This window comes from Halichoerus grypus, chromosome 5, assembly GCF_964656455.1.
Source record: "Halichoerus grypus chromosome 5, mHalGry1.hap1.1, whole genome shotgun sequence".
NCBI classification, from domain to species: Eukaryota; Metazoa; Chordata; class Mammalia; order Carnivora; family Phocidae; genus Halichoerus; species Halichoerus grypus.
In genome coordinates this window covers 671,090-685,838 of record NC_135716.1, presented here as the reverse complement: position 1 = coordinate 685,838, position 14,749 = coordinate 671,090, and the positions used below count along the sequence as shown (strand labels likewise).

At 56.8% G+C, this 14,749-nt stretch overlaps 2 protein-coding genes and 1 long non-coding RNA gene across 5 annotated transcripts; 1 reads left to right on the top strand and 2 right to left on the bottom strand.

Moving 5' to 3' along the window:
- Positions 1 to 956: 956 nt before the first annotated feature.
- LOC118544084 (uncharacterized) lies at positions 957 to 7,281 on the bottom strand. 2 transcript variants are annotated; one of them, XR_013447625.1, is made up of 2 exons: positions 7,204 to 7,281; positions 957 to 1,367 (listed from the first exon to the last, which is right to left on the bottom strand). It is a non-coding gene; the product is annotated as an uncharacterized LOC118544084 (long non-coding RNA). The 2 variants fall into 2 exon arrangements; XR_013447624.1 differs by lacking the exon at positions 7,204 to 7,281 and adding an exon at positions 5,772 to 5,815.
- Positions 5,233 to 8,622, top strand: HGH1 (HGH1 cochaperone). Its single transcript, XM_036105617.2, has 6 exons — positions 5,233 to 6,262; positions 6,335 to 6,435; positions 6,540 to 6,638; positions 6,834 to 6,925; positions 7,019 to 7,141; positions 7,223 to 8,622. The coding sequence occupies exons 1-6, from the start codon at positions 5,322 to 5,324 to the stop codon at positions 7,397 to 7,399; spliced, it is 1,533 nt and encodes a 510-aa protein (XP_035961510.2). The 5' UTR covers positions 5,233 to 5,321; the 3' UTR covers positions 7,400 to 8,622.
- A 393-nt stretch (positions 8,623 to 9,015) lies between these two features.
- Positions 9,016 to 11,858, bottom strand: LOC118544144 (testis-specific serine/threonine-protein kinase 5-like). 2 transcript variants are annotated; one of them, XM_078071877.1, is made up of 5 exons: positions 11,622 to 11,858; positions 11,158 to 11,262; positions 10,645 to 10,700; positions 9,416 to 10,140; positions 9,016 to 9,143 (listed from the first exon to the last, which is right to left on the bottom strand). In XM_078071877.1, exons 1-3 carry the CDS (start codon positions 11,781 to 11,783, stop codon positions 10,686 to 10,688), a joined length of 282 nt encoding a protein of 93 aa, XP_077928003.1. In that variant the 5' UTR covers positions 11,784 to 11,858; the 3' UTR covers positions 9,016 to 9,143; positions 9,416 to 10,140; positions 10,645 to 10,685. The 2 variants fall into 2 exon arrangements, with proteins under 2 accessions (XP_077928003.1, XP_077928004.1); XM_078071878.1 differs by lacking the exons at positions 9,416 to 10,140; positions 10,645 to 10,700.
- Positions 11,859 to 14,749: the final 2,891 nt, after the last annotated feature.

Sequence of the window (14,749 nt, the reverse complement as noted above, 5' to 3'; positions counted from 1 at the left end):
TATCAGAAGGCAATTTAGAAAAATATTCACTCAAAATACTCAGAAGGAAAAGATAGACATATTTGCAGATTAAAAAAAAAAAAATTTATGGCAAAGGGCGCCTAGGTGGCCTCGTCGGTTAGGCGTCTGCCTTCCACTTGGGTCATGGTCCCAGGGTCCTGGGATTGAGTCCCGCATTGGGCTTCCTGCTCAGCGGGGAGCCTGCTTCTCCCTCTCCCTTTGCCCCTCCCCCCTGCTCATGCTTTCCCTCTCTCTCTCTCTCTCTCTCAAATAAATAAAATCTTAAAAATTTATGGCAAAAGAGACCATAAAATTAGGGACAAACCTCAAAGTGAATTGTATATTTAAATGTAAAACTGGGAAAAATTGAGAAGGAAATATAAAAGATCTTCTGGATGAGCAACTGATGAAGTATTCTCAGACATGATGCTCAAAACGCCATATATGAAAGAAATCAGAAAGTTGGACTTTATCAAATTTTAAACCTTCTGCTCTGTGAAAGGCCCTGTTAGCAGGATGGAAAGACAAGCCATGACCAGGAGAAAATGCCTGCAAATGGCCTGTCCACAAAGAACATCCAGCTAGAATGAAAAAAAACAACAAAACAGCTTTCAAAATTAATGGTAGAAACCAAACAATCCCACTAGAAAATGGACAAAAGAAGCAGACATTTCACCAAAGAGGAGATGCTCCACACCACTAGCCATTAGAGAAACGCAAATTAATACCTAAAATAAAAAGAGTTGACATCACCAAATGCTGGTGAATATTCGGAGCAACTGGATCTCCATACTTGCTTGTGGGAACGCAAAATGGTCCACACGCTCTGGAAAACCATTCAGCAGTTTCTCGAAAATGGAACATACCAGGACCTACAATCCAGCAGTCATACCTACAACTCAGCATTTATCCCAGAGGAATGAAGATTTGTGTCCATACAAAAACCTGGACACCAGTGTTTTACAGCAGCTTTATTTGTAATAGCCTCACCCTGGAAATGACACAAAGGTCCTTCAACAGGCAAATGGCTACCCCATTGGCACGTGCACACCACGGGGTACTCCGTGGCCATAAAAATGAAATGTGTGACACGCGTGACGACCTCCAGGGGTCATCTGCTGTGTGATTCCATTTCTGTCACACTCGAGAAGTGACAGAGTTACAGAGGAAGAACAGGTTTGTGGTTCCCCGGGGGAAGGCTGGGAGCCCGCGCGGCACAAGGAGGTCTTCGTGGCGATGACACTGCTCCCTATTTTGACAGCCGCATTGGTTCCATGAGTCTCCACAGGTGGTAAAGTGGCATAAAACTACACACACTCCTTGGTTTTGACGTCGTTGTAGCTACACAAGGTGTACCGTTGAGGTTCCTAGAAGAGAGAAATCTATTTAGAAAGTAGATTAGAGGTCATTGGAGGGAGGAGAGAGGGAGAAATGCATGCTTAAAGTTTACAGTTTCTGTTGGGTGGTGAAAACAATTTGGAAATACATGGTCGCGATGGTTGCACAGCATTGTGAGTGTAATGAATGCTACTAATTGTACACTTAAAAATGGTTTAGGTGCCTTGGCTGGCTCAGTTGGTGAAGCATACGACTCTTGATCTTGGGGTCATGAGTTCAAGTCCCATCTTGGGCGTAAAGCATACTTAAAAAAATGGTTTAAATGGCCAATTTTGTTATATACATTTTACTACCGTTTACAAAATTAATCATGTAATATACCAAAAAACATTGAATTTAAATGGATGATTTGGATGGTATATGGGTTACATCTCAATAGAGTTATTTTATTTTTTTTTTATTAATTTGACAGAGAGAGAGACACAGTGAGAGAGGGAATTCAAGCAGGGGGAGTGGGAGAGGGAGAAGCAGGCTTCCCGCCGAGCAGGGAGCCCGATGCGGGGCTCGATCCCAGGACCCTGGGATCATGACCTGAGCCGAAGGCAGACGCTTAACGACTGAGCCACCCAGGTGCCCCTAAAGTTATTTCTTTTAAGATTTTATTTATTTGACAGAAAGAGAGAGCGTGCGAGAGCACAAGCAGGGGGAGCGGCAGGCAGAGGGAGAAGCAGGCTCCCCGCTGAGCAGGGAGCCCGATGCGGGACTGGATCCCAGAACCCCGGGATCATGACCCGAGCCGAAGGCAGATGCTTAACCAACTGAACCACCCAGGCACACCTCAATAAAGCTATTTTAAATAATACCACAGGAGGGGCGCCTGGGTGGCTCAGTCGGTTGAGCACCCAGCTCTTAGTTTCTGTTGGGGTCATGATCTCTCAGTGGTTTGAGCTCCATGCTCAGCAGGGAGTCTGTTTCAGATTCTCTCTCCCTCTCCTCTTTCTCCCCTCCTCCCTGACCCCTTCTCCGAGTTGCACTCTTCTCCCTCTCTCAAATAAGTAAAATCTTAAAAAATAAAATAAATAATACACAGGACCATCCTTGAAGGTCCTTCCAATGGCCAAATTTTGGATCACAATAATGAGAGTAAAGTGTCTATTTCTTTGAATAAAGTAAGACTCCATGAGGGGCACCTGGCTGGATTGGATGTGGGAGTGACTCTTGATCTCGGGGTCATGAGTTCAAGCCCCACACTGGGTGTGGAGATTACTTCAATAAATTAACTTTAAAAACACTAATAAATAAGACTCCGTGAGTCTTCATTGACATAAAGAAATAAATGAACAAAAATAGGTAAAGAGAAAGCTTTCTCCCCTACAATAATTTATTTTATTTTTTTTAATAATTTTTTTTAAGGATTTTTTTTTTTTAAGATTTTATTTATTTATTTGACAGAGAGAGAGATAGCAAGAGCAGGAACACAAGCAGGGGGAGTGGGAGAGGGAGAAGCAGGCTTCCCGCTGAGCAGGGAGCCCGATGTGGGGCTCGATCCCAGGACCCTGGGATCATGACCTGAGCCGAAGGCAGACGCCCAATGACTGAGCCACCCAGGCGCCCCAAGGATTTTTATTTATTTATTGAGAGAGAGAGAATGATAGCGAGCATGAGAGGGAGGAGGGTCAGAGGGAGGAGGAGGCTCCCTGCTCAGCAGCAGGGAGCCCGATGCGGGACTCGATCCCAGGACTCCAGGATCATGACCTGAGCCGAAGGCAGTCGCTCAACCAACTGAACCACCCAGGCGCCCTCCCCTACAATAATTAAAAACTACATGCAAAAACTAATGAGTGAAAGGCGGACGAGGAACGGACTATTTACATAGTCTCAAAGTATTTCCCCATAAAACATTTACTAAATACAAAGAGAAAAAGAGTAACCTAACAGTGAAAATCCTGGGCAATTCACCTTAAGTAATCAAAATAAACATCTCCACTGTGGGGGCAAACTGATGGGATTCAACAAAAAGAGCTCAGCCTCACCTCCATAGTATTCCTTCCTTCCTTCCTTCCTTCCTTCCTTCCTTCTATTTATTTATTTATTTATTTGAGAGAGGGCACGAGCAGAGGGAGGGGCAGAGGGAGAGGGAGAAGCAGACCTCCCACTAAGCAGGGAGCCTGATGCGGGACTGCATCCCAGGACCCTGAGATCATGACCTGAGTTGAAGGCAGATACGTAATCGACTAAGCCACCTAGGCGCCCCCCCTTCCTGCCAGAAATATATAACCTGAATCTAATCATGAGGCAACCAGACAAAAACTGAGCAACATGCTACAAAAGAGCTGGTTGGTATTCTGCAAGTGTCAAGGGCATGAAAGTCAAAGACTGAAGAGTAGCTACCAGTTGAAGGAGACTGAAAGTACTCGTGACAGCACCCTCTGCTAAAAGGTCAGTATTGGGATAAGTGGGGTAACTTAGGAATTTGACTGAGGTGTCTGAGTCAAAGGTATGTGGAAGTTCTTTGTACAATTCTTGTAACTTGAACTTTGAAATTACTTCCAGTAACTTTGTATCTTTTAATTTATCTTGGGAATATTTAAGGCTCCATACCTGGTGATTACTATAAACGCTTCCTTGAATCAGTCAAAGCAAGTGCTTGCTGGTTCGCCTCTGGACACCAGTGGGCTCTGAAGGTGCACACTTTTGTCTCAGTCAGACGTACCCACCAGATGCACCAGAGGGCATCAATTACCTACATTATCCATAATATTCCGACTCCATTTCTTGAGAAATTTTCAACTTTTATGGGCAGGATCTGTGTGTCAGAGCATGTGGTTTCCTTGGAGAGGTGGGCATTTCCTTGGACTTGTCTACCCTCTTCCTCAATTTCAGGCAAGTGGCTTTCCACACAAGGTTAGGTTGGGACTGAGGCTATGAGGTGCCCGTAGGTCTCACCTGGGGGCAAATCCCGGCTCTAGGACCTGATTACCCGCTGACTTCAGGGGCATGCTATTTCCCCTCAGTGGCTCTCCCGGGCATCACTGTCCCTACAGGCTTTGTTCTAGCCCTTAGAGTGAAATAAAAATAATATCAATCTACTAAGGGGCTATTAACCTATGCAGAAGTACATAACATAATCCGTGAGACAAGGAATAGATGAGAGCAAAATCTTGTATTAGAAAATGTCTCAAATCAATGATCTCAGCCTTTACCTTAAAGAAACTAGAAAAAGAACAGCACATTAAACCCAGAATAAGCAGAAGAAAGGAAATAGTAAGGTCAATGTGGACATTCACTAAATCTAAAAAGAAAATAGAAAAAATATATGAATCCCACATGATTCTTTAGTAAGGTCAATCACATGGACAAATCTCTGGCAGGACGGACAAGTCAAAAACGGACAGCATCAGGGATGAGAAGTGACGCTCCCACGGATGGTACAGATGTTAAAAGGATAAGGGAAGATTATGAACAGCTTGATGCCAATGAATTTGACACTTTAGATTTTCATCTAAACCAATTTCATCTGAACCAATTCCTTGAAAAACACAAACTACCAGAAGTCACTCAAGAAGAAAGTGGCAACCTGAATAGCTATGTGTCTATCAAAGGGTTAGTGGTTGCAAAATCTTTCTAGAAGGAAGTTTCAGGCGCAGATGGCTTCACTGGGTATTGCTACCAACCACTTACGAAGAAATACTAGTTTCACAAACTCTTCCAGAGAATTGAAGAGGGAACACTCCCCCATCCTTCAGAGGCCAGTACTACTCTGATAAGAAAACCAGGGCTTTATATGAAAACTACAGACCAGGATGTAAAAATTCTAAACAGAATTTTAGCAAACTCAATACAACATATAAAAACGTTAAGTATTATCATGACCAAACGGAGATTATGCCGGAAACACAGGCTGGTCTAACATTAGAAAGTCAATTAAAGTAATTGATCATGTGACTCTTCCAGCGACAGATCTCTGCCCCACCCACGACGGAATGGGGCCGGTGCCGTCAGTCAGCCACCAGTGGCTGGCCGGGCCCGGGGACCGGCGTCACACCCGGGATTCCCGGCTTCGGTCCGCGCACCTCCTCCCTCCAGCCCCGGCGGCCCACCCCGCCGCGGCCGGGGGCTGGGAGCGGGGCACCCAGACCACAATGCCCCGGGCCTCGGCGTGGCCCCGCCTCCGCACGCCGACCCCGCCCCGCGCGCAGAGTCGGCAGCCTCTGATTGGTGGCTGCGGCTTCCGCTCCCTTGATGGGCGGGTTCTCGAGCCCGGTGGCTGCGTGGGTGATCGGGAGGCACCGGCAGGCATGGGGGAAGCCCGGACTGGCACGGGCGCGCCGGCTGATGGGCTAGCTCCCGCAGGGTTGCCGATGCCGGAGGCCGGCGTGGAGGCGGAGGTGGCGAAGCTGCTGCCCTTCCTGGCGCCCGGGGCGCGGGCGGACCTGCAGGCGGAGGCGGTGCGGCACGTGCTGGCGCTGACCGGCTCTGGGCCCGGTTGGGCGCTGTTGGCCGGCCAGGCGGCGCTGCTGCGGGCGCTGGTCGAGCTGGCTGCGGCCCCGGCCCCGGCCCCGGCCCGCGACGCCGCTCGTGCGCTCGTCAACCTGGCTGCCGAGGCCGGCCTGCACGAGCGGCTGCTGGAGGCCGAGCCCGCGCTGCCTGCCCGCCTGCTGGGCCGCGCGTTGGACCCAGCGTGGCCCTGGGCCGAGGAGGCGGCCGCCGCGCTGGCCAATCTCAGCCGCGAGCCGGCGCCGTGTGCCGCGCTGATGGCAGCGCTGGAGGCCGAGGAGCCGGGGGAGTCGGGCCTGGAGCGGCTGGTGCGCGCGCTGTGCACGCCCGACTACAACGCCCGGGCGCCCCTGCATTACCTGGGGCCAGTGCTCTCCAACCTCAGCCAGCGTCCCGCGGCGCGGGCCTTCCTGCTGGACCGCGAGAGGTGACGCCCGGGGCGCCCGCGGGGAGGGGGTGCAAGGGAACAGGGATGGCACTGAGTGGTCCCTCCCTCCAGGTGCGTGGTCCAGCGGCTGCTGCCCCTTACCCAATTCTCAGACTCCTCGGTGCGCAGGGGCGGGGTGGTGGGGACTCTCCGAAACTGCTGCTTCGAGCATCGTGAGTGGTGATGGGGGTGAGGGTGTTGCGGTTGGGCGGGCTGGGGCAAAGAGACCACTCCGGGGCCCCCCTCTAGACTGGCTCCCATTTCTCTTTCCCCTCAGGACACCACGAGTGGTTGCTTGGGCCCCAGGTGGACATTCTCCCTTTCTTGCTGCTGCCCCTGGCTGGGCCTGAGGACTTCTCTGAGGAGGAGATGGAGCGTGAGTGGCTTGGGTGGAGCCTCAGGGTTGGCGGGGGAGGAGGGGAAGGCCATTGGGGGGGCGGGCAGATGCGCCGATCAGGACCCCCTCTGAAACCTTCCAGCAGGGAGTGCTGAGCACAGATGGGGCTTACCGAGGCAGGGTCTGGCCTAGCTACCCGGTGCTGGCACGCGGTAACCCCGCATACACCTCTAGGACTGCCTGTCGACCTGCAGTATCTGCCGCCAGACAAGCAGCGAGAGCCTGATGCTGACATCCGCAAGATGCTCCTCGAGGCCATCATGCTGGTGAGCGGGGCCCTGCTGTGCTAACGCCACCTCGCAGCATGCCCACACATACGTGAGTACGCTGATAGCTGTGTGGCCTTTGCCGTCTTCCAGCTAACAGCCACAGCGTCTGGTCGGCAGCAGGTGAGAAACCAGGGAGCCTACCTGATCCTGCGTGAGCTGCACAGCTGGGAGCCAGAGCCCGACGTGCAGGTGACTTGTGAGAAACTCATTCAGGTGGGTGCAAGGCTTGTGGGGACGGGGGGTGGACGTCCGTGGTGTGCCAGCCAGATGCTCACCTGCCTCCCGTGCTGGCAGGTGCTCATTGGGGATGAGCCAGAGCCAGGCATGGAAAACCTGCTGGAGGTCCAGGTGCCTGAGGATGTGGAGAGACAGCTGCAGCAGCTGGACCAGCAGGAGCTGGAGCAGCACACCCGGGCGCAGCCACGGGAGCTGGCCCCAGAACCACAAGCAGAGGGGGCTACGCCCACCTGAGGCCCTTGCAGCCCACCACCGGCTCCAGGCCCACCTTTGCCAGCCCTTCAGTCCAGGCCTTCCTGCAGCCACCCGCAGGCCTCTGGGTCTCCTTGCTCAGAGGTTGTTCCCTGCTGAAAAGCAGAGCTACACTTACGCTCAGAGTTAGGGCGAATGCCCAATAAACCTGCGAGGGTCGGGGTACCTCCTCGTGCCCTCAAGCAACTCAGGTTGCTCAGACCAGCACTGATCAGCCAGAGCTAATCACGCCCTGTGACTCCCAGGTACGTACCTCCAGGAAGATGGCCAATGGGGCTGGACAGATAAACTGTACAAGCCTGAGCAGCCCCCAAGGGCACTACAGAGGTCTGGGCATCGGTGGGCATCCAGGTGCAAGCAGTGCCCTTTGCTGCCAGTCCCACCTGAGTCTTCAATCCTGGGGTCCTCGGCTTGCCCTGCCTGAGATCCAGGCTCAAAGGACTGACCTCTCGTGACTTTCACCAGCCTCAGCCTGTCCTGGGATCTCCTAGAGCTGCGCCCCCCTGGTTTGTCCTTGGAGCGCTTGCTGGGTACTATCTCTCTTCATCCCCTCCCCCGTCCTGCTCAGTCCCTTGCTAGTTTCTCCAGCCAGGGACTGATGTGATGCGCTCGCTGTCCCCACTAACTAGGCTCTATCCTTGGTCAGTTTCCTTGAGTTTCAGAGCCCCTTGCCTCACACATGGAGAGTCTTCCTGATGGGCCTGCAGCCTTGCTCTTTGCCAGACCTTTTCCCTGACCACCCTCTGCCCCCGTGGAGCCCCCTTTGGGCCCAAGAAACTTGTTCTCCCCCAGCCCCTTATGTGGGCCCTCTGTCCTGCAGCTGCCAAGCCAAGCCTGCTAGGCTGTCCGCGTGGCCCTCCCCGCGCTGTGCTCCCTTCCCAGTGCCGTCTTTGGCACAGGGCTCCCTTGCACTGGAGTGCAGCCTGGCGCCCTGACTTCCCAGCACCCTCACTCCACACGTCCTCGGTCCTGTCACTGCCTCCAAAGCCGGAGGTCCACTCCAGTTCCACCAAGGCTGGGTGCCTCGTGGAAACGAGGTATCTCCTGTCCCTGGTACCCTCTGTCTTTGCCTCCTCCCGAGTCAAGCTCTGGCATGGAGGCGCGTGGACTCGCGTTCTCCCTGGATGGGGAGCGCTAGTGGCTGGCTGCCCTGGCCTGCGCTGAGACGGCAGCATCCCCTCCATAAAATAAATGCTTTATCTGGCCTCGCCTGGGCCTGCTCCTCCTCAGTTGACCAGGTAGTGCCCAGGCGTGGTCCCGGTGGCAAACGCGGAGCTCAGTGACTGGCTACCTGGAGGCGCCCACCCCCCGGCTGGCTGCCGCCATGTTCCGGAGCCCCAGCTGGGCAGATCCTGCACCTCTTCTTGGGACTGCGTCTGGGGGCTCAGGCCCCGGGCCAGAAGCACTCTGGTGGTGAGTTCCCCCTGCTGGGGGCACCGCCTCGGAGGCTCTGAGTCCCTGCCGCGCTCCGTGTGGTCAAGGGCTGTGGGCAGCTGGGACTTAGCTGGCTTCTCTGCAACCGACGGCCGTGGGCACCAGGAGGGGCACTGAGGGGCCAACCACCTGCCCACCCCGCTGGGGCCCCACCCTACCTGGCGCCAAGCTGAGCGTGGTGCAGAAGAGCGCCTGCGCGGCAGGCAGCATCCAGCAGTGGGCGGCCACCTGCTGCAGGTCCAGGCGTGCACGCGGCGTAGCTATAGCTGGCCCCGGATCAGGTCCTGGCACTCTGTGGGCAAGGGCTCACAGCTGTGGCTTCCCACTGCCTACCCTCTTGCGCGTGCCCATCCCTGTCAACGGTGCTGGCAGTTTGGGGGAGGAATCCCATTCAGTCGCCCAAACACCTGGAGGGAGTCCATGCTGCACCAGTCATGAGACTGAGGCACAGAGAGGGAAGGTGGCTTGCCCTGTGCCAGGGCGGAGCTCAGAGCTCACCGGGACCACTGCCTTTCCAGACAAGGAGTCTGAGTCTGGACCTCCCCGGCCCCGCTGCCCTCTCACCTCTTTGCTGCAGTCCGTTTACCAGCCTTTATTGGGAGTGGGGTGCCAGGTCAGCCTCCCGTGCCACTGCCACTCCCCTCACCGCAGGATGAGCCTTCTCTGGACCCAGGTCTCTCTCTTTTTAAGATCTTATTTATTTGAGAGAGAGAGAGAGAGAGAGCACAGGCAGAGGGAGAGGGAGAAGCAGGCTCCCCGCTGAGCCAGGAGCCTGACTCAAGGCTCCATCCCAGGACCCCGGGGTCATGACCTGAGCCGAAGGCAGACGCTCAACCGACTGAGCCCCCCAGGCGCCCCTGGACCCAGGTCGCTCATGCTGGGATTTGGAAGGGACACAGGCTGTTCTCCCTCACCTGGGGACGTGCCTGGCCTGAAGGTGGGCCGTGGCGCATCAGGTGCAGCATGTGGTGGGCCTGGTGCCCCTTGAAGGGCAGCTCCCCAGTCACCACGGCATGAAGGGTGATGCCCTGGGGGCACAGGCTCCTCAGGGCATGCCTCCTCTCTTGCCCCCCCGTGGGTCCTGCCTATGCTGGGGAGCCTGTGGGTACCACTCACGGGCTCCACAGGTCGGCCTGCTCCCCACTGTACTCCTTGCTCGTGAGGATCTCGGGAGCTGTGTAGGCCACAGAGCCGCAGAAGGGGCTCAGCAGCGAGTTCTTGAGGCCCGACCGGTTGGCGAAGCCGAAGTCTGCCAGGGGCGCACGGGGGGCACGGGCAAGCAGTAGACCCTGGGAGGAGCAGGAGGGGAAGGGACAGTGGGCTCAGGAGGGATGGCTGTGGGGCCGATGCGGAGCGTGTAGATGTCTGCAAGCACAGGTGTAGGCAAGCGTGGGGCTGGGCCTCCTGGGAGGATTAAAGGTCAAGCCAGGTGGGGGTCAAAACTCTGAAGCAGGCAGGGCGCCTCGTGGCTCAGCTGAGTGGCCCACTCTTGGTTTTGGCTCAGGTCAGGACCTCAGGGTCCTGGGATGGAGCCCCACCCCTGCGTCTGGCTCCGCGCTCAGCAGGGACCTGCTTCAGGATGCTCCCTCTCCCTCTGCCCCTCCTCTCGCTCTCAAATGAATAAATGGGTCTTCAAAGCAATAAAAGAACAAAGTCTGAAGCAGGCGAGGGTAGAGGCTGGAGTCCCGGCTGGGACAACAGTTGGAAATGGGTGGGCCTCATGAAGAAGTGGAAGGCTGGGGTCCTGAGTCAGGGAGTCCAGGGCAGGGGGTGGGGCTGGGCCACAGGCTCACGGGTCAGCTTTAGGAGGCCTTGGTCGTCCAGCAGGATGTCCTCACACTTTAGCTCCCTGCATGGGAAAGGGAAGTGGTGCTGGTCCCGGGCTCGGGTGGGCCTCTTGCGGCAGGTGGGGGCAGGCGGGGCAGCCCCCTCACCGGTGCACGATGCCCGAGCTGTGGCAGTGGGCCACAGCACTGCCCAGCTGCCAGAACAGCCTGTGGGCCCCCTCCTCTCCCAGCCCCGGGCGGCAGCGGCGGTCCGACACCGCGTTGATGTGTTCCAGGAGGTCACCGCGGGCTCCCAGCTCCAGCACCAAGTAGGAGCGCCGGCTATTCTGTAGGTCTCATAGAGCTGCACCTGCCGGACCCCCCTGCTATCACCCAGGGAGGGGCTGTCCAGTGCATTGGCTCAGGGTCTCGGGATGGGGCTGGGCCCCAAGCATAAGGGTCCCTGGTGGGAAAGGGGGTGGTCCTGCACAGCAGGGCATGGGCAGGATGGGCATGGGCTGTTTCGGGGTCTCTGCCTACCACATTCAGGTGCTTGTAGGTAGCATTGAGTGACGATATCTCACGAGGCAGGAACTTTTGGGAGAACACAGGGGCCTCGGCAGTGGAGATGATCTTGATAGCCACCTGTAGGGGTGGAGGGTGGCCCTTGTGTGCAGACCACAGCCCCTGAATGGGGGGACGTGGACAGACCCCATGTCCTTTGTGCACATTGCTGAACTTGACTGGAGTGAGGCTGGGAAGCAGCATCCTTGGGGGTCTATACTGACCTTCCCCTTCCTTCCTGGCCCTGATATGCTCAAGGGGTTCTGGAGCTAGGGGTGGCCAGCTTCCAGGTCCTTGGGAGGATACTAGACCAGGAAGGAGCCAGAACAGCAGGGAGGTGCCTCAGTGGGGTTAGGACAGGGACCACTGGGGCTGGGCTGAAGGGCGGCCCACGGAGCCTGCTGTCTGCCACCCATGGGGAAGAGATGGGCCTGCCTCACCATGGCATGGTGCTTGCCCCGCAGGTCAGAGGCCAGCTTGGGGTTGTGCTGCATGCGCTCATGTGTGGCGTAGGCCAGGTAGACTTTGGAGAAGGCCCCAGAACCAATCTTCCTGGAAGAGAGCAGGTAGCCATTGTCCCTGCATTCGCGTACCTGTTCCATGAAGTTTTGCTGGTCCAGCTTCTGCCTGGCACTTCATGGAGGGCAGGGTGCCACGGGAGGGGGCAGGGTGGTCCAGCTCACTGCAGGGCCTTGGGTAGGAGGAGCAGGGGACAGGGCTGAGGCCTGACGTGTCAGAAGGGCTAGGACAACAGGGCTGGAGGAGGCTGGTGGGACCTGTGCCCCTTGAGGCTGCACCCAAATTTCTGAAGTCTTTCTGGGACCGGGGCAGAGGCAAGGGAGTGACCAGGGCTGAGAGCTTGGGGTGGGAAGCTAACACAGCCGTAGACTGGTGTGGGTCAAGGCAGGCTCTGGGAAAGCAGGGGCAGATTCCAGAATGGGGGGTTCTAGAGCTGCCCCTGCATTGTGCCCTCGAAGGGGGGAGTTCTGTCCCCCAGGGCCTGTCTTCTCTGAGAACATCTTGCTGGAACTAGCCCCGTCCTGCATGGGGCCCAGTCTTAGTGGGGTGAGAATCCCCAAGGCAGGGTGAGGCCTTATGTGACTGGCCACAAAAGACCTTTCAAGAAGCTTGTGGGGAGGGTGAGCGAGGGAAGGTAAGCAGGGTTTCTAAGGATATAAAGAAGGGGAAAGGCAACTCAACATGTGCTAGAACTGTTTCAGCTGAGCCCCTCCTCCTCTTCGAGGGTAGCAAGGTGGCAGCTAGGTGTGCTGCAACGGAGGCCGAGCCAGAAGAAGGGCCTGGGGCGGGAGCTACCTGACTCCCGCTGTGGCCTAGAAGCTTCTGTCCAGGCCAAGGGATGCTGCAGGAGGCCTGGCACCCAAAGCTTTCCTCAGACTTGACACATCCCCAAGGCAAGCAAGGGTGCCCAGTCTGGGCTCTAGGCGAGGGAAGCCAGCATGGCCCCTCACTTCTCCTGGCCTCCAGAGCCTTCTGGGAGCACTGTTGCCACGGGGGGTAGCAGCTAACGTTAATGAGCATCTGCCGTGTGGAGGCACTGTTCTAAGGAGTCACAGGAGCTGCTGATGGCCACCCCCCTTAGTCCCTGCCTCCTGTCCACCGGCCATGCCTGACACACCCATCCCATACTAGGCGTTCACATCCTTGTGTTTAATATTCCCTTGCTCACCCGCTGCCCTTGTTTGTCAAATTGCCTGGGATATAGAAAATATGGACAGACTTTGTTCATTGCTGACGTGCAGGTTAGAGAAGAGAAACCTCCAGATCTCAGGTGTTAGGGGGCTGGAGCCGCAAAGGGGACAATCGTGTGCTCTGGCCAGGGTGTCTGTGCCCCCCAGCTGCTGCTGGGGAGCCTGGGAACCATGTCAGCTGTCACCTTCCCAGCTCCCACCAGTGCCAGAACACAACTGGAAGCCAGTGAGAGCCGTGCGGAGACAGGCAGGACCCAGAACGGTCAACGGCTCTGTCCACCCTCCCTTTGCAAAGTCTTCTGTGCCCTCCTCCTTCACTGCGTTCTCGGTCCTCCAACCATTGCATGAGATGCATTGAGCACCCATGGTATCAAGTGCTGGGCTTGGTGCTGAGCACTTGGGAGCAAATCACAGACATGGGCCTTTCTCTCCTAGAGCTTACAGTTACAGACAGGAGATTGGCATCAGTAACGTAATAAAATGACAGCTGTGATGTTTGCTGGGGCAGTTTGTGCCCTTGGGGAGTAAAGTCTGGCTGAGGCTGGGGCGGGGGCAGAGCCAGCGGGCCATGCTGGGCACTGGCCATGTCCGGAGGGGGGGCTTGGGCAGGAAAGTGAATCCTCCAGATGGGAGCTTCGAAAAGGCCTGCCTCCTGCCCTAGCAACTTCTACATGCAGCGTGAGAGGGTTTGGGGGGTGGTTGGGGCTCTTCCCGAGGGGCCAGGCCCCATCTGCAGAGCACCTCATGGTCAGCCTTCTGTCCGTCTTTTGGGCTCCATCCCTGCAACAGAAAAGGGCTGAACCCCTTCTCTCTTGGGAAAAGGATGTCCCTCCCTGCACTGTTCAGCTGCGCCCCCGGGGCCCCACGTTGCACCCTCACACCATCACCCACAGCTCTCTGCAGACCCAACCTGCTGCAAGACCAAGACACCCGCTAGGCCTGGCTGTAGTGCTGCTGGCCACTTCCTTCTCAGACCGCCCTTCTCACCTCCTGAGCTGCTACGCCACTCTTTTTTCGTTTTGGCCTGTAAACATGCCCAGATGATTTCAGCCTCCGAGGCCGAGGCCGTGCGGCTGCCAGAACGCGGCTCCTCCGCCAGCTTCTTCCCTCTGAGTCCGATCCTACCTCCTTCCGTCCCCCAGCGGCGCCACTTCACAGCGCTTCGCGTGTCTTACTGTTTGCTCATTATCTGCCCCCTCTCCAGAGCCCAGGCTCCCGAATGCAGACACCTGCTCATCTTGGTCCCCACTGCTGGCCAACTGAACGTGTCTGTTCTCGGAGGAGTCGACGGCCCCAGGGTCTCTGGGTGTTTGTTGGGTGCGTTCTTGTGTGAGAGATAGTAAGGTATGATAGTGCCCGGTGTGTCCAGGTTGGGCCCACCTGGCGTGTGTACCTGAACAGGTGTGTGTTTGCGAGGGGGCTGGCTTTGTGCACAATGGCGCGCCGAGCCCGCGTCCCGGATGCGTTCCTCGGGGTGTGGAGCGGTGTCTGCGTGCCTGGACCTAGGAGGTGTAAGCGTCCGACGCGGACAGGAACGCAGGTGGACCGGGCCAGCTCCCGCGCGGAGGAAGCGGGAATGCACGCCCCGCGCCTGCGCAGTGACCGGCCGCATTTATTGCGGCCAGCCGGGAGGCCGCGCTCGCGCCCAACTGTCGGGAGCCGCGGTCTCTGGACGGCTGGGGGCGGGGCCGAGTGCGAGGCGGAGTTTGCGCACTGCCGCTTGCTGGGGCTCGGTGGGCGGGGTGGAGAGAGGAGGGAGAGGGACGCGTCTCCGGCCAATGAGCGCAGAGATCGTGTGGGGGCGGGGCCGGACTGCCGCGCGCCGTGCCGCGGTTGGCGGAGGGGGCGGGGGCGGGCTC

What these genes read in the sequence shown, in the direction of transcription:
- HGH1 (XM_036105617.2), top strand. Translation starts at nt 5,322, where the DNA reads ATGGGGCCGGTGCCGTCAGTCAGCCACCAGTGGCTGGCCGGGCCCGGG. An exon ending in TTCCTGCTGGACCGCGAGAG is followed by an intron (nt 6,263 to 6,334) that starts GTGACGCCCGGG and finishes CCCTCCCTCCAG; the next exon opens with GTGCGTGGTCCAGCGGCTGC. An exon ending in AAACTGCTGCTTCGAGCATC is followed by an intron (nt 6,436 to 6,539) that starts GTGAGTGGTGAT and finishes CTTTCCCCTCAG; the next exon opens with GACACCACGAGTGGTTGCTT.
- LOC118544144 (XM_078071877.1), bottom strand. Translation starts at nt 11,783, where the DNA reads ATGGAACAGGTACGCGAATGCAGGGACAATGGCTACCTGCTCTCTTCC. An exon ending in GGGGCAAGCACCATGCCATG is followed by an intron (nt 11,263 to 11,621) that starts GTGAGGCAGGCC and finishes CCACCCCTACAG; the next exon opens with GTGGCTATCAAGATCATCTC.